At 34.8% G+C, this 19,130-nt stretch overlaps 1 protein-coding gene across 1 annotated transcript in view; it reads left to right on the top strand.

Moving 5' to 3' along the window:
- Positions 1 to 19,130, top strand: part of ROBO2 (roundabout guidance receptor 2) — a 573,165-nt gene that overhangs the window by 415,948 nt on the left and 138,087 nt on the right. Inside the window, exons 4-5 of the mRNA XM_007164107.2 lie at positions 1,922 to 2,042; positions 12,924 to 13,062. Of these exons, the coding sequence (XP_007164169.1) occupies positions 1,922 to 2,042; positions 12,924 to 13,062 (260 nt within the window). The remainder of the gene's footprint in view (positions 1 to 1,921; positions 2,043 to 12,923; positions 13,063 to 19,130) is intronic.

Genomic DNA, 19,130 nt, shown 5'->3' with positions numbered 1-19,130 from the left:
CATGGTTCTTAGTATAATTTTTATACTCAGTACAATAAATGAGAATTAATATCTTTTATTTAAAATAATGTCTCAACGAAACAAATGTGCCATTTCTATCAAAAAGTCCATGTTTCCTGGGTGTCTATTCTCTTTAAAAATATCTTATAAATGAGGTTTTATTCTTATGTGTACATTGTGATTACATCATAACACAGAACGAGAGAGGCCATGCAAAAGATCACAACATATTCCATATGATTCTGGCTTGAACTGTTGACACTGTGAGGGTCTACAGTGAAAGATAATTTGGTTCCCAATGGTCTGTGCTCGGGTACCAAACCTATGAAAATGTGCTCCTGTTCAAGATTTTCTTTTTCATGTTTGTAATCATTTAGCTTTTGCTTTGTAAAAAGCACCCCAAAATACAGTGATTTATAATAACCATTGCATTTACACTTTGATTCTGTGGGTAAGCTGACAGTCCTTTGCTCTGGGCTAGCTTGGTTGATCTTTGCTAGGCTTTCTCATGTTTCTGTGGCTTGTTTAAACGTGTGCTGGCAGCTGGGATGATCTAGGATAACTTTACTCACATGTCTGGCCATTGACTGTCTCTCAGCTGTCCATCTTGGTTCTTCTCCTCACGGCCTCTCATTTTCCAGCAGGCTAGCTCGGGCTGGTTCTCATACTGGTCTTAGGGTTCCAACTGCAGCAAGAGAAGGCAAGTCCCTATATGCGAGTGCCTTTCTTCTGGTGAAATGTTGCTTTAGTTCCACTGATCAAATCAAATCAAATCATATTGTCACGCTCAGCTTCGAGGGAAGGAAAAATGGCCTCCGTGGTTTAAACCTATCATTTATTATGCTCTACTGCATACAGTTGAGAATAGGTTGACTATGTTTTCTTCCTAAGTAAAAAAAAAATGTTGAAAATCCCTTTCTATGACATGGCTAGTTTTAGAGCCTGAATAAGTCTGATGAAAACGTACCTACTTGAGGTTTGTCTGCCTGTGAAATTAAAATTAAAGGAGGAAACCAGCATATTCTTATCTCATATCTCTTTAAGAACACTCAGTCATTGTAAAGTTAAGATTGTTGAACTAGATAAATAATAAAAAAATTTTTTAATTGGAAAAAGAAGCTATAAGTTGATGATTCACTTACTGAAAACCTTATTCTGCTTTAATGTACCCTTTAACTAACAGACATTTTAACATTATTACATTTGTTTATTCAAACAAAAATGCTTCTCATTTAAGAAACATTTAGGGACCACATATTAGAAGCCAGTGGTTTGTACCAAGTCATACTCATCATTCAAAAAAAAATTATTTGTTTTTATTCAACCTGACCTCATCTTCAAAAATTATCTCATAAATACAGTTAAGATGAGGCAAAGATAATTTTAATACTAACAATTGAAATGTAAACTCCATGAAAGCAGAGATTTTTACTATTTGGTTGACTATTGAATCTCAAAGGCCTAGAACACTACCCAGCCCATAGAGGTACTCAACAAATACTCACTGAATTCTTCTGAGTCAATTAGATTTCATTATATTATCCAAAGCAGATATCTAGTACTTCGTTCTGATGACAAATGTCAATAGAAATTCATTCAACAGAATCTCAGAGTGAAGACCAACCACTGTGGTTTAATGGAGGCAGTCACAAGATTCAAAATAGGACCAGGCAATAGAGAGGAAGACTGCCTTAAAGAAGCATTCTCTAGAAACGGAATATGGAGGCTTAGATTGAGGGTGAATTTAAGAGAAGAAAGTACACATGCAGATGCCAAAATAGTGGGAGAGTTTTGTGTCTTAGACACTCAGCTATTTCTTTTAGAGAAAAAATATGTGCTTAAATATTTAAAATTATTTATTAGTGACCTTTCTTTCTCTGTTTCTTTTCCTTTCCATTTTCTTTTTTTTCAATTTTAACAGATCCGTGGTGGAAAACTAATGATCTCCAATACCAGGAAAAGTGATGCAGGGATGTATACCTGTGTTGGCACCAATATGGTGGGAGAAAGAGACAGTGATCCAGCAGAGCTGACTGTCTTTGGTAAAACTCTCTTTTAAATTATAAATTGCTATTTACTATCTACTTTTCCTTTTCCTTTAAATATTTTTGCTAATACCAAACACCAGGCCATACAGGGACAGTTACTTCTGACTTGTGGTGAACTCAATAGACTAGAATTGTCTTGTTTTCTGGTTCTGTCTTTCAGATGAAATCTTTGATGTGAAGAAAATTAAACTTTTGAAACATTAATTTACCTACTTTATTCATATATATTTATAGGATTTTGCCTTTCATCAGGAGGTAAAAAACTGTTCTTTCTCAAAATCTATTTGAGAGATTATATACATTTAAAATTTATCACTCATTCCATTGTGATGCATTTATCAAGTATTTATTATGTGCATGACACAGGGTAAGGTTTTTAAAAATTAGAGAGTGCAGTGTATAGCCATTTCACTTGTTTTCTAGTTAAAAAAATTTCAGATTGAGCTATTTGCAGTTTTACCTCATGATAAAAAGACTAGCTTGCTAGTTATACACACGCAATCAAAATTAGAAAGAAATTGATCGACTATTTTGCTATAATATTCATGTTTCTTCAACTTTAAGAGCCAAAGGACTCTTTAGCTGGAGTAATTCAGTTAGTTAATGAAAACGTGATAAGATCTATATCACAGAAATAGTGGAGAAAGCATTAGGAAGGAGAAAATTGGAGGTAGTAAAGATGGCCAATTAAACAAAAGTAAGGAAAATGCTACAGGGCAGCTGTGGAAAATTGAAAGAGAAATACAATGGCAGAAAATTGGGGAAAATGGGGATCCTAAAGATGCTGGAAAATGAAACATTCCTTTAGAAGACACTGAAGTCCCATTGAAGTCCCATTCAAGTATCTGTATGGAAATATATATGTATACACACAAACGCACTCACAAACACATACACCTATGTATATACACACACATATATAGATGAGTGTGTATATCAATCTCTCTCTATATATATTTGAATAAAAGAGTCACTATTGCAGATATTGTGATTTCTTTTTTAAATGCAAGCGATAATTGTGAATTTCAAATTACTTTTTTGTGTGTGCCAGTAAAATAATCTTCTGAATCTGTGCATGGTATGATAAGATCCTATGTCATTACTCCAGAACACACTGAGGTAGCATCAGAATCTGGCATACATCCCTAAAGAAACGTCTTTTGCAGTTTGGGATGTGCCACCCGTGGTATAATGGGATCCCGTGCTGCGATGCTAAAAAGAGCCATATTATGGTTTCCATTACAGTTAGAGTATCAGGTGTGCTTTATGAATAGGTACTAGAGTGCAGGCCTCTCTTTTCAGTTGCTCTGGGTATCAGGTAATCTCTGGTAATACTCCTTGTGGATACTAAGCAGCTTGAAGTCCCAAATGACAAAACCAGGATCCCATAATTCATTAAAGGAATTGAACAGTAAAAATAGAACTGTTCAAAGTATGCATGTAAATTTCTGTCCTACAGAGAGCTCAGACAATATCAGTTTGCCCTTACATTTCATGCAGTTATCTATCCATAGGAGTCTCAAAATGTGCTTCACTCCGTAATGAATAAAATACAGTTTTGCCTGCTAAGATATGAAATTAGCGGTCACTGAACATTAGCGTTGAAAACCCACAAGTACAGCTATTCTATTTAAAGAAACACTCATCTCTATTCTTCTGTAGCTACCACCAGCTTTGGAACAGAAAAATGCTTCATTACAGCAGTATATATTGCCTTCAGAAGAAAATTGAAAGGGTTTAGTGTTATTACCCAAGCAATTAGACTTACCAAATGTGACTTGTGTTATGAAATATTCACCCTACTTTCTCTAAAAACATGATGAGAACTACAGGATATCCCTAAATATGTCAGGAGTTACAGGGGGGACTTCTAAATTATTTTGAAAGTAGCTATAAACCAAAAAGATTGAATTTGTCTACAGGCAGTTCTTCTGGAACAATTGATTTAGGAAGCTGAGAAACGTTTATCTCATGGTGTAAACTAGTCAGAACTGACCTAAGTACAATATTAAGTTGAGGGAAAAATGAAAATTCCATAATTGATAAGAAAACAACATCCAAACCTAGAAATAAAACATAAAAAGAGTAGTGATGGTCTAAATCAAGATTGTGACAAGTATCGCATGGGAAAGACCCCCTCCTGTACCTTGATTCCCCAATGCTTAGAGAAAATAAAATAACTAGTGTGCTATGTATAATGAGGCCTTCTTTAGCTTATTTTGATGTTCTATATCCAGAAAATGTTTTCTAGTAAACCTATCTGTATTTCATCGTTGTTAGATATTCTATCTCTGGTGGGAGGTTTATAAATGTAAAACTGGTTAGTGACAGTTTACCTCTCCTCTCTCAATTCTGTTTTCATGTAGCAACAATTCTGCCTTTAAAACTCTGGCTGCTATGACAACTCTGTACTCTTCCAGCTTTTAAATGGAAGTTTTTAAATGTCCTTTGCAACTCCATCTTTAAGATATATAATACAGAAAAAGTAACTGATTATATTTAACTGTTCAAAAATATAATTCACTTATAATGGCAAGGAAACCAATGAAAAGGATAAAGGGTCTTTACCAATACAATAGCCATCTGCAAGTATTTTGACTCTTTAATAAGTGGGATTGGACTTAGAAGTTTTTTAGTTTGAAAATTGCAAATTATGCTTTAAAAATCTGCGCTTTAGAAAAAGTCTTAAATCAGTGTGACTTAATTTTCAAAATGTTACTCTGCCATACTCTATGAATCATTTATGCTGTTTGTTCTTCTTTAATATTTGCTGGCCATAAAGTAACATCCTAGTTAAGTGGCAGTACCAAATCTAAAAATTAGAAGCAGGCATCATCGTGTAGAAGGACACTAAAATCTATGGCACAGTCTAGATGTCTTCATAAAGAACACTTCGTAGCAATTTACATATGTTAATTAAATTCTGGAGATCCTGAAGACACAGAAACTAGAGTTGAAGTCCATAATTAAATTTCCAGTTATGGGTAGGTTTGGGATATCTGTTATCTAGAATTTAACTATCATTAAAAAGCAACTAAAAATAAGAATTTTTTCCTAATGATTTTTAAATGTTTATAAAAGTAATACATGAAAAAAGATTTTCTATGTTACATTTCTAATAGACATTAGAAGTATTGCAAAACTTATGATGAAATACAGAAAGAGCTTGCAACCTCCCCTCCTCCCAACACACATACACACACACACATTTCTTATCTTTGAACATTCCTGTAAGCCTGTTTTATCTTTTTCTTCTGGGATTTATTTCCATATTTCTATGTGCTCATTCTGCAGTTTTATACATTTTAACTTCTTATTTTGGAAGATGATGATATGGTCCACTTATACTCCCTTCCCCAACTTCTCACCTGTACTTTTCCCTCTTTTTGTCTTTTCCCTTCTTTGTCTTTTCAGTATATTGACTTTAGAAACATTGATTATATTAATATTTAGAATTTAAGTTATTCTAACCTTGTAAATATTGACTGTGAGCTAAGTGTTATGCTATTATAATGGCAGTACTTTTCTGGCACTATATTTGGTCTTCTTCAAATTAATAATAAATCCATTTTTCCTTTTACTTATGTTTATCTATGCCTGTCATGAATTCTTCTTGAAATCTTCAACAGAAGGTTTAAAATTCTCTAAATTCTATTTAGCTATTAAGTCTACTCTTGCTACAGCCATCCTGGGGGCGTCAGACGTCTGCCCAGTCCAACCGGGCTGGATTCTATTTAGGTCTACCCCAGAAACTTCATTCTGATATTCATCTTCCATTTCCTCTGATGCTGGATTCCCTGTTTCCTATATCTTGTATTTTTTTTTTCTTGTTTAACTCCTATATTCAGAACAGTGTTTCTCTCCTGATTTCTCCTTGACTAGAGCCTAGAGCACATTCCAGACCAAACTATCTTTATTCAATCCAAAACTTAATGGATACTTCGGCTGGTTATAGAATTCAAGTTTAAAAAAATATTTTTGCTCGAAATATTAAGGTCGCCACTTCAATATCATTTTGCTTCCATCGTTACTGTTGAGGAGTCTACTGTACTTTTGATCCCTATGCGATCATTTTCCTTTTTTTTTTCTCTTTCCAAACTTTACTTAGTACCTTCTCTTTATCCCATGGTTCTGAAATGTTTCAATACCATGCCTCATTTTGGCACTTTTTTCTTTTACTGGTTGGACACTTACTGAGCAATCTCAATCTAAAAACACTCTATTCAAACAAGTCAATGAAATATACTGTCCATTTTTTCTATTCCATTTCTCTGTCAAGCATAAATTCATTAATGAGATGTTAAATCTCCTAGATCTTTCTTTTCTTGAAATATTCCTTATTTATAGCATCTTGTTCTTATTTCATGGATGTTTTAACTTATCTTGCATCTCAGGATTTTAACAATATTCTTTTTTTTAAAATAAAATTTTCTCATGATGCATTCCTCCTTTTCTTCTAAGTTCCTTTCCCTGACCTCTCGCCTGCATTGTTCTGTCTTTTACACAGGAGGCTTTCTTCAAATGACTATTTTCTTTGGGATGAGGATAGAGGTTGGGTCTGGTTATATTGATATTCAGTTATTGAGTGAGAGATAATAGTTGATGGCCTGAGTGTAGTTGAGATACTGTGAGACAAAGCTACGAGGGAAGAAATCTCAGAACCAAACCTTAGGAAATATCTGTGTGTTACTGATAACTTGTGGCCTTCATTTAAGAATTTAAAACAGAAGGTGTTATTAAAATCAAGGTGATTGTTAAGAGCAATTTAGTTCTTTTAAATAATATTAACTTGCAAACTTTAAAACAGCAAAATATTTCTCATTTGTTCACTTATTTAATAAATATCTTTTGAACACCTACTATGTGCCAGGCTCTCAGTGTTTAAATAGAGTAGGGAAATGAATAGACAGGTCCCCTGCTTTCAGTATGACTCTCATATCATATCAGCAATAACATGAAACTTTGCCTCTAAAGCATGGTGAGAAAGGTATTCTTTTCCCTCTGAGAATATTTACCTATGTTTGCTTTTGCTTCACAGGATGGTTTCTCTCAGACAAAGAAAATTCTTGGCAAGAAGAGAAATTAGTGCAGCAAGGATTTATTTATTACAGTCAGGCAGACTGATCATTATCATGCAGTCTATATTGGAAGGGCACAGTTAATTCACATTCAATGGCTATCATAACCCTCTGCCCCTCACAAATACCCATTTAAAAAAGGAGACATACTAGGACTAGCCATCTCACTTTCCAGTTTAATAGACACTACTGGGTGGCAGATCCTTCTGGTCAACTGAAGTTAAGATAAGATTTACAAGCAATGGTTAGGTCTCATGTGCTTTTACTGCATAGCTTTGGTCTTAGAGGACTTAAAGGACTCTACTTATATAATTATTGCCATAATGCTATTTTTATAATGTCAAGCAAAGTTTATTTTTAAATTGTTAAGGTTGTCCTAGTGATAGCTGTCACAGCACAGCCTTTGCCAATTTTACAGCCATAGTCAGTGACTGAATACAGTTGAAAGAAATTTGTTCTCTGGACACTTAATTTCCTTCATTGTAGCATGTAAGTAAGAAAGTTAAGAGATATTATGCAACCACATTTCAGATTTATGGTTTTGGGATTGAACTGAATATTTTGCTTTCTGAGTATTATTGACGTAACCACAAGGAGACTCAGCATTTGATTTTATTACAGTTGCATACAAAGCTGGATTTTCCACAATGCCAATTTGGAACTAAGTTAACCTGGCTACTTGAGACCTGTACTTTACATAGTACCACGCTGCCAAAGAACACTGCTATCTCAAGAGAGATTAACCTTATAAGCAAACTATGCAGGTGATTCAAATCCAGTTAATCTCACAATAAAAAAATGTTAATTGCATTGACAAAGACATTGCCTCTGATCATGCTGTGGCTATATAATTAAGGATCAGGCCATTCAGAGGGACTCTAATCTCATTGATAAACTTTCAGCAAATAGCCCTTGAGATTTCTACCCGTGTTTCAATGTGTAATCAGCCATAAGGTAACAACATAGAAAAATCAGTGACCTTATTTTGACACGCCTTAAAATTTGGTTTGCTTGTTAGTCAGTAGTTCAAGATGTTTCATGTATATTTATTGTAGTTGTCCAGAGCTTCATGGAGTACAAACTTCACGGGGCATTAATGGGTATTGAATGTGGTCAATTATCGACTTGCTGGATGCTCCTCTTGTCATCTTACTTTCTAATCCTTCTAACTACATTATTTGCAGATGATTTTGACACAAAACAATAAACCCCAAGATAATTCCTTGTAATTTTTGTAATTTGCGTCTGAAAGGGGTGTGGTTTTGTGTTTGGCTATGGTAACAGTAGCCCCTGCAAAGGCAAAGCATTTAAAAATACATTTCTGCCTGTATAACTTATTTAGTCTTTAATACTCATATTTTTGATTCTCAGATTTTCTGGAGATAAAGTCTAGTTAAGTAAACTGAAAATAATTCCTACCAAAAAAAAGTCTTTCCATTTAAATAAATGTTAAGCAAACCTACAGTTTTTAACATACTGTTTTTTTGTAGGCTGTTAAAATTACAAAGTAGAAGATGAACTTAATATAATTAGCAGAAAACAACTGAAATAATGAATAACACAACTTAGAGATAATTGCTGCAACAGGTGCTATGGAAATTCTCAGAACAATTTTTTAAAAGTTGTGACCAAATTCCAATGAATTGGTAAAGGTCAGTGTTACTTTGTTGGAAGGCACAACCTCAGGTACATTCAGGTATAAAACCCTTTCTGATGTGCCATGTATATGCAAATGACTTTCTTCTGGGTTATTCTTTGCATTGTCCATTTTTTTTTATCAATTGAATTGCATTTGCCACCATAAACCAATGTTAGGCTTTCAAAAATTCTATACCACATAGTCTCCTGTGGTTATCTAGTTTCTAGGCAACTAAACTCTGCTTGAGGGCAGAATAGAATAGACAGCGTTCATTGCAAAGTTCTCCACCCCTACTGAGTTCATCAGAACAGCAGCAGGGAACCCCATAACTTTCTTCCTTCTTGAAATTGTAAATCAGGTGCTTCCACGTGTCTCCATACAAAACAGTGGGACTTAGAACAGGTATGATAACCAAAAAAGTCCTCAAGGACCCTAATGGTGTCCTCTGAACGAAGAGACAATTTTAGCTTTGTGGCAACTCTTTCAAAGTTTGCTCTTTGAATTAATTATACTCATATGTTGCAATTTTGTGACTGGTGGCATGTTAAAGGAAACATACAATAACTTTGCCTGAAAATATTAATGTGTATTTTAGTGGGACTAATCTATATACTCTTACGCAATATACTTTGTAATCAGCATCATGCCATGAAAATTTTCCATGTTAGAGAGATAGATACATAGATAGCATTTACATCCCAAGGTGTGATTTTGCCACAATTTATCCTAAAATCCCCGATTTTCCAATACTGCCAGCATTGCTGCAATGATCCTATGTTGTTCTTATCTTTTGTCGCAGTTATCAATGATCAAAGTTACTGTTCTGTATTATTTGTATTGTGGAGTGTCTGCAAGTAATGACTATTTTGGTTCTTCTCCAATACTCACACTTCCGTTTTTTTTCTTACTGATTATTAATGTCAGCATGTCCATTTTGTTCCTGATTGTATTAGGCATGACTTTAGTATATTACTTTTAAAGAATAATTTTTGCATTTAGTTTCTGATAAAATATCTTCATTATACTTAAGAAGTTTCTTGTGATTCCTTCTTTATTTAGAATTTTTTTAATCCAACAGATTCTCTATGTCTATAGATGTAATCATATTTATTTTCTCTTCTCTATAATATAAGTAACCTCCTTTACCATATTAATTAAGAATGCATTTGACTTCAAGTAACAGAAGGCTAACAATGGCTTAAGTGTAAGGGGCCCATTTTTTTCATATCTACCATATCTGCAATGAAAGGATCGACACAGTCACACATCATGTCCATACCTTACCTGCCACTTTGTTGCAGTTTGCCAAATGGAACTTTGAGAATCTTTCTAGACTTTCCTTCCACATCTGAGTGATCACCCAGTTCTGGTATCTCTTCATTCTGTTCCCTCTTCCATATCCCTAGAACCACTCTGTCAGTTCTAAGCTGAAATAATTTCTTCCAATAACTGTTTGACCTAATTCACTGCTTCATATTCTCTTCTAATTCATTTTTCACAGATCTGCCAACACGATCGTTTTCATATGCTTATTAAAAATGGTGCTTCCTTAGTTAAAATCTTTCAACATCTCTCTATCACCTTTAGGGTAGAGCTCACATTCTTTGACAGGGTATAGAAGGCCCATCATTGTCTCACCATTTACCAACTAACTAGTTTCATCTCTGACCACTTTTCTGATGAAACCAAGCTGCTGGCTCTTCACCAGCTACCAAGCTCGAAACCTGGCATAGGAGAAGCTGCATTAACACGTGCTGAATGAATGAGTGGATGAGGGAAAGACTTCTCTTAGCTTACTCATCCATATGCCAAGTTTTAGGACAATTCCCCCTTTAAAATCAGAGGGAGCAGGAGGGATAGCCTGACAGACGATTGCTCATTCATTAGTGATATCAGCAGTGGCTTGGATCTCTTTTAATATTGGGTTACTGCAGCTTTTGGTTGAGCTGGATGAATATCCCTAAGTGATAGCAAAGAAGAAATCAATCCTGCTTTCTTTGCTAATGACTCATCTTTTTCTGTTAATATTCCAAACACTCATAAGAAGATACTGATCCTATTGCCTATATACTGCCAAAAACAGTAGCTCAATATGAACTATGCAGGCACTGAGATAGTTGTTTGGAGCACACAGTGTCCAGTGGTCAAAGGATAACACTAAGTAATTCTATCCAACTTGCAGATTTGTTCTGTGGTCAAAGGGGCACACTTAGCTGCTAATTGTTTCTGAGCACCTAAAATCTTTTGAAGCAAACTTTTCCCTCAAGTGTATATGGATTATTTCTAAATCCTGTGTTATAAAACCTCTCCATGATAAAGTCCATGAGCCTTGTGTTATGGCTTAGGGTTTTGGGGCCCCAGTGTACAGATACTTGAGCATGTGCAGGTCTGTCTGTGTTTAAAGAAAATTTTGATCCCTACTGTCAACTGCCCTGTGGAGAGATGCAGTTGTCTTCCTTCTGAATATCAATGATGGTTGACTTTATTGCAGTAAAATATGCTTTTGTAGCTTACACATTTGTTTCAGAAATATGGGTCTTTATTTAGTCAATAAAATCATATACTTCCAGTCTATACTCAACATATGTTATTTGATGTGATTTATTTTCCTTAAAGATTTCTTGCTAAATATGTTTCAGTTTTTGTGCCACTGTATTCACATTCTTAAATTGGGTTTGAAACTAAAGTTCTAAGTGACTAAGTATGGCCATATGGCCATAAATTGTGTCAACTCCCTACGGATTTCATTTTTCTTTTCCTTGACTTCTCTTCCTACTTCAATAAGTAGCAATATTGGACTTGCCTATGATTGAGAGACATGGGCTAATAAAAATTTAAATGGTGATTTTTCCTGTATCAGAATCAGATCATTATAAAAAAGAGAAGAAACTAGACAAGAGATTGAAGTGTTTACAGATATGTAAAACTACATTTTGTTTTATACTTCTTTTCAATAGTAAGATTCTTATGGACAGGAATTTATTTTTTCCAGGCTTTATTTAGAAGAGTGTTAGAGGGCTTCCGTGGTGGTGCAGTGGTTGAGAGTCTGCCTGCCAATGCAGGGGACATGGGTTCGAGCCCTGGTCTGGGAGGATCCCACGTGCCGCGGAGCAACTGGGCCCGTGAGCCACAGTTACTGAGCCTGCGCGTCTGGAGCCTGTGCTCTGCAACAAGAGAGGCCGGGATAATGAGAGGCCCGCGCATCGCGATAAAGAGTGGCCCCCACTTGCCACAACTGGGGAAAGCCCTCAGACAGAAACGAAGACCCAACACAGCCATAAATAAATAAATAGATAGATAGATAGATAGACCCAAAGTTAAAAAAAAAAAAGTGTTAGAATGCAGATTAACAGTGCTAGGTACAGATTAACAACAAAAGACTAAAGGACAGAAACACTAAAACAGAATACTAGAGAAATAAACAAACAGAAAAGTTAAGTAAATAAAAATGGGCAAGTATCTGGAACACTTAGGAGAAGATAATTAGAAGTAGCCTTAGAAAAGTATGTGACAGTAAATAGTTTACAACAATTAATAATGATAGTGTTTTTTATTTAAGAAAAATCAGATTGACAGATTTTTTAAAAATTTAAGACACACAAAAATCACATATGAAGTGAAAATATTCATGGAAGTATTGGGTCCTTATCAAATGGATAGCCTTAGTGAGAAAATTTAGATAATACTCATCTTGAGAGCACAACGTTTTTAGTTTTCTCTAGCATTCTTGATGGAATATTAATATTTGTTTCCTTTTTGATATTTTCCACTAGTTTCAACTTTCATTTTTCCCACTCTGAGTCATTTTAATGGATTAAGATAATCATCTCTTTCCTTGTTTCTTTGGAATTCATTGTTCAGGTTTTTTATGACAAGTTCCACATGATTTAGCTCAGAAACTCACAGAAGAATCAATTTAATATTTTCCAACAGATTGTATGGTTTTATATGCAAACCATAGCTATTTATGTGCTCCAAAAATATTTTATCTTATACAATTACATTGGATCTGTAAGGCCTTATCAAGACATAGTTGAGCTATAAAATTAGGTACCTATGTACCAAAAATAAACCACATATTTTCTATGCTTTTTTTCATAATGCACTTGAAATATGCACAACATTCATTTTATTTTACTGTTTCTTTTTTTCCCTAAGAACGACCCGCATTTCTCAGGAGGCCAATTAACCAGGTGGTGCTGGAGGAAGAAGCTGCAGAGTTTCGTTGTCAGGTCCAAGGAGATCCTCAACCAACTGTGCGGTGGAAAAAGGATGACGCAGACTTGCCAAGAGGAAGGTAAGAACATCATATGGATGGAAAATTGTTAGATAACCATTGAATAATTATAAAAGAAAAAAACAGCCCCCATTGTACCACCAAACACTCATATCTTGGTATGTTATTTTCACACATGATTTTTATATATGAAAGCCAGATATCTGCTGTTTTATATACTGAAGTCCTCCAGGCTTTTGATGTCACTCTTTCATTGAATTTTCACATAAATGCCTGACCCTCAACTCCATCTATTATCCCGCAATATCAAGGATTCTTAAGGCACTCTCTTTCTCCTGGCCCCATCTAGGTCTGCCATTCTGTTCCTGCTGAATTTCTAATGACCCACCCACCCCAAATGCCCCCTTCAACTACTTCTCTGTGGCCATGGCTACTGGGTGTAGCGGACTGTAGGGTCTGCAATAAACAATGGATCTCATTCAATACCGTAATGAAAAGGCACATCGCTATCCACATAGGGAATTTTTCACTTACGGACTTCCTGTCACTTTCTCACTTGCCATCTCTTCATGGAGATCTTCTCTTCCAACTCTTTTCTATTCTTATCACCAAACCCAAAACCCAATCTCTCACTCTCTAGGGTAAGTCCAGAAATGCTTGTCATCTTTTATAAAAATAAAAATAGAACTTTTTTGTAGTCTAAATTCTCCCAGGACCTTGCCTTTTATGATCAAATAAATCATTCAAGTATTTTTTTTTTCTATGTAACAAGCGTATTTAGCTATAAGATTTCTTTTGACTTCATCCTAGTCCTACCTTCTGAAACTACAGCCATCACACCTACTACAATCAGGGTCTGCAAAAAATTTCACATCCTGCTTTTTTGCTAATTTTCTTTCCTAAAAAAGAAATTAGGTTTCATTCAACTGACTGAAAGTAAACATGCTTTCACAGAAATCAAATTGAGTTTTTTTGTGCTTTCACTGGCACTGCTATCGATTCTTTCCTGAATTTAAACATTCATTTCAAAATCTCATTTTTACATATCCCTAGGTCTCTGATACTATACTTTCTAAGTCACATCATCAACAGCACTGGCTTCAAATGGACCAAACATTTTTAATAGTGACAGGTTCTTTGCAATCTATAACAAAGAGACAAGTGAAAATTTTACTTTGCTTAGCTTTTCGGCATAAATGGTAGAGAAAGTTGACTATGTTTCTTTCCTCACTTTGCTGTCAGACACCTAGTTTTAAAGAATGTTATTAGGAGAGGTTAGTGAATGTGAGCCTCCTCAAACTTTCTCAGTGGAGAAGCAGGTTGAAAAGCAAGTAGAGGTGATGGAATTGAGGTATTGGAGTCCATCTTCTGTGTATACTCAATAACTTTCCACAAATTTGAGGGCACTTCGTGTATAATTTTAAAATGTTGATGTAAGACTAAGAGATTAATTATACTGTAAAATTAGTGTAGACAAAGATTAATTTTCAATTAGTAGAAATAAATAGCCTGTTCATAAAAAAATCTTTCATTTTGGAATAATTTTGGATTTACAGAAATTTACAGAGATAGTACAGAGAATTCCCATGTACCCTATACCTGGTTTCCCCTATTGTTAACATCTTACACAAATATGAAAGATATGTAACTCATAATAGACAAATGCTGATACATGATAATTAAAGTTTATATGTTATTTTGATTTCACCAGTCTTCCTTTTTCTCCAGGATCCTACCTGGGGTATTTTAGTTGGATATTATAGGATATTGCATTAAGTTGTCATGTTTTCCCAGTCTCTTCTGTTCTATGACAGGTTCTCAGTCTTTCCTTGTTTTTATGACCTTGACAAGTCTTAAGTATCCTAAGACTGTTCTGGACAGGTATACTAAGAATGTTCCCCAAACTTGGGATTGTCTAGTGTTTTCTCATGATTAGACTGGCTTTCTGGGACTTCAGGAAGAAAGTCAAGGAGAGTGCCCTTTTTGTCACATGATTATCAGGGGTTACATGATATTCACATTACATCCCTGGTGATCCTGATATTTTTAATCATTAAATAGGATCCTATTGACAAAAGTTGAGAAAATAGAAAGTGGTAAGGGTGTATTACATTTTAATGCATCTACGTCTTTGAATTAAGGTAAAATACAACTTAAGCCCAGTTTGATTTGTTCCCAGATTGCTCTAGGTGTTAGGTCGTTAAACCTGACAGCTTTGTTTGCCACAATGTTCTCCAAATCTTTCCATATTCTTTTGCTTCCAAGCTCAAATAATACATACAAATCAAACAACAGCATTAAAACTGCCTATTTAGAATGGCTGAGATAAAGGCCTCTAAAGACGAAGTTGAAATTTTTCGAAATCATACCTCTACCAACTTTCCTTAAAACATTTCGTAAGTTTGTCCTCTTTATTCTTCTGTTACTGGCATGATATGACTACAGTGCTTTGTGTGACCAGTTAAATATTTTTAAAGTATTAGGCAAATGGAAATGCTGTGTAAGCTTTATATTGTAGGTTAGAAAGGCTTAAAGCAAGGATCAGTGCAATGTAGAAATTGAGGTCAGGACTTTTATCATGATAGAAGCCATGTACTTTTTCTTGAAATCTCAATCTTTAAATGGTATGTCAAAGAAGCTTATTCACTCTTAGATTTGTATGCATTAGCATAAGCTTCACATATGCATAATGAGGGGGAAGGAGACCTTTTTGCTTGGTGAGGAATAACAGTAATGACTTAACCAACCATAGCCTAAATCAACAACATTGATTCTATTACATTATTTAGGTCTCAGACTAGGGAGATGGCCATTGTTCTTGTGTAAGCAATTGTGTGGAGTGGTGTGGAGGATGACATTTCTTTGGCTTAACATTTAATGCAATTTGAATAAGGTTTGTGTAGTGGTTCATGCTCAACACATTTATAGTAAAGCTTTGTAGGGCAGCTGCATAGCCTGTAATTACTATGTAAGTAATATGTGACTATTTTTCTTTTGGAGACAAGAAAAGCTTTTCAATTCAAGTTTAAATTTATGAAATGCTGTGATAGCTATTTAAACTTTCAACACAGAAGAAGATATCTGTGCCAACCTTTCAGTAACCAGAGATGAATTAAAGGAGTATTTTTTTCTTCACTGTGAAAACATTTTTTTAAGTAGTACCCGTACACCTCTTTCTTTGATTTAGCCCTAAATTTCTGACCTTTCTCAGTAACTATCGTTAATGAAATTACAACTTACCATTGGTGAGTTTTATTAAAGCCATTTTTTGATTAGATAAATATTTCGGTGAGGTTGATAAATAGCAATTCCCAAGTCTAACAATAACCCTGATGCCCAAGCAGGGAAAAGTTATTTATTTAGACATTTTCCATATAAAAAAGGGACAAAATAGGAAGGAGCCTTCATTTTATATATGCTACTGTTAAAATGTTAATTGCTTGTGTGAGGGCAAGTTCATGTGCCCAACGCACAGCAAGGCCAAACAAACCTAAATGTCGCAGTTTGGAGCAGAGAAAGGTTTATTGCAGGGCCATGCAAGGAGAGAAGTGGATCGTGCTCTAAAAAACCCCCAAGGTCCCCTGATGGGTTTTGGCAAAGCAGTTTTAAAAGCCAGGTGAGGGAGCGGGTCGCAGGGTGTGTGATCAGCTCGTGCACAATTCTCTGACTGGCTGATGGTGAGGTAACAGGTCGATGTCACAGGGATTAACATTATCAGTCTTGGCTCCTGGAGGCCTGGGCCTGCGTTCTCATGGTCATCAAGTAGTTAACATCTTCCAGTTGGTGGGGGGTTTTCACATCTCTAAAACAGCTCAGGAAATGTGCATCAGGTACTGTTATCTAGGTACTTCAGAGAGGAGCTAAAGCAGAGGATATGGGGGAGAGCTTGTCATGGGAAGGCCTCATAGGATCCTGCTTGGTTACATTTGCAGAAACATCTTACAATACTACTATTTCACAGTTGAAGATTTCAGGAAGAGAAAGGTCACTGCTTTTTTTGTGATTGTACCAGGTATCAATATCTTTTTCTCCAGAGAGTCTCAATACGTATGTGCTCAAATAAATGCACAACGACTCATTTATTAGGGATAAGAATTTTATACACCACCGTGAAAATAAAGTGGGTGGGGGAACAAAATGAGGAGATAAGGGAAAGACGTTTTGTAGTTCGTAATGATTATGTGTTTTAAAAACACTGTTTTTTCAAGGCATACTTGAAATCGTAGAAGAAACACTTTAAGGTTTACCTATGTTTATTAAGTGCCTATTGTATTTATTAAGTGCCATTGATAGTCTGTGAAAAAGAAGTCACTTTAAACAAGGTAAGTATGCTGTTATTGATTATTTTTTATTTTATGTTGATCAAATTGAGTGATGTAAGAAAGTATTCACATACTGAATACATTAATGAAAGTTAAAACTGAAGTAATTCTAGTGTCTTGCTTGGGTGCTACATTTTTTTTTCTCAGGCAAACCTAGAGCTTTTTGCTAATTAGTACTTTTCACAAAGTGTTTCATGTGATAGAAATTGCCAGTATTTATAATAACTGAGGCAATGTTCCATCATAGCATATGGATATTGTATATTTTGTAATGAAAAAAGTATATATATGCTGAAGCTTTATGAAAAATAGCATGTACTAATATAAAAGAAACAGAATACTATACATTTACAACCAAAGACATAACAATAAAAATTGAAATTTACCAACGCTGCAATATTCTGTTCAATTTAATATTTGTGAGGAGAATAAAAATACCTCTTCTCAGAATTTGGGTAAGAAGTAGTATGATTAATTCAACTATGTTTTCTTATCTGGGTTTGTCTGTACAGTTTGTATTTCAGATAATTATTAGCAATCTTTTAAAGGACTATAAACAGGAAATTTAACATCTTGCATCAATCATATATAAGTATACCACCATTAGTGAGTTCCAAGATATTTTTTATTTCATTTTTATTTATTTTCTAAACTAACTCTAAAGTGACACTAACTTTCTCAATAAAGATCTAGAATAGAGAAAGGAATGTTCATAATAGCTTGTCACAGAAAAAAAGAAATAAAATATGCCATTTACATTCGTATGTATGCCTGCGAATTCTAAATGCAGTTGATGGCTTTCACATCGTGGATATCATTCATGAATATTTCATAAAAATAGAAAAAGGACTAGAGAAAAAGAGTTTCAAGATATATAGTGCAAAATTCTATCAATTTTCCTGCACCAACTGACAAATTCCTTTTTCTAAAGTGCAAATCTATTTTAAGAGAGACTTTTTAAGAGTTCTTAGTTCCATGAAATGTGAGATTCACATAAATACATGATTCCTTAAGAAAAGGAATGAATAGGACCACTTATAAGTCCCCTTTTTGTGGCATTTTTACACTAAGTGGCTCTTTTCGCTTAGCCCTGGAAAATGTTCTTATATTAATTGTTTGGAAGCTCCATTGTTTAGAGCATGTGCTTCTGGGATGCAAAGACGCTGAACAGGTGCTAAGCTACCCTGCTGAGGAGATCAGCCTTCTTCACATACAGTGTGTTTCAAGGACATGTGGTAATTTGGGCTCATGATAAATAACCACGCTGATAAGGTTGGCTGGTCAAGATTTGTCAATTAAAGTGGTTTTCAAAAAAGAAGGGAAAAAAACTGAGAGCAGGAGAAAAGCAATGTATATAAATATTGTATGTGGCATTTGAATAAATAGACTGGTCCCTAAGATTTAGAAATATAAGGAAAAGTGTAAATGAAAATTCTATGATTTTTCAGCTATACAGATGTCTTAGGCACTTCTGCTTGAAAAAATAATTAGAACTGCCTGGACCATTGTTGTGGGATCTTTTAATAGAGCAACCAATAACAAAGAATATTTAGGTCATTGTCAGGGATGTTGGATTTTAGCCTTGTTCTGACACTGTTTGATCATTTATCCCTTTAGTTATACGCGCATGTTCTGGAAATGATGTTCAACAGATTTCTCTACCACTAACTAGGAGTGTGACCTTGAAGAACCTATTTAAACTCTTTGTGTTTTACATCCTGAAGATATGGACCAGCAATGCATTGGGACTAATGATTAACTTATACTTTGACTCATTTGTACAGGGTGAATCATTATGCCATCCAT

The sequence above is a fragment of the Balaenoptera acutorostrata genome, chromosome 4 (genome assembly GCF_949987535.1).
Source record: "Balaenoptera acutorostrata chromosome 4, mBalAcu1.1, whole genome shotgun sequence".
Taxonomy (NCBI): Eukaryota; Metazoa; Chordata; class Mammalia; order Artiodactyla; family Balaenopteridae; genus Balaenoptera; species Balaenoptera acutorostrata.
This window is presented reverse-complemented; position numbering and strand designations above follow the sequence as displayed.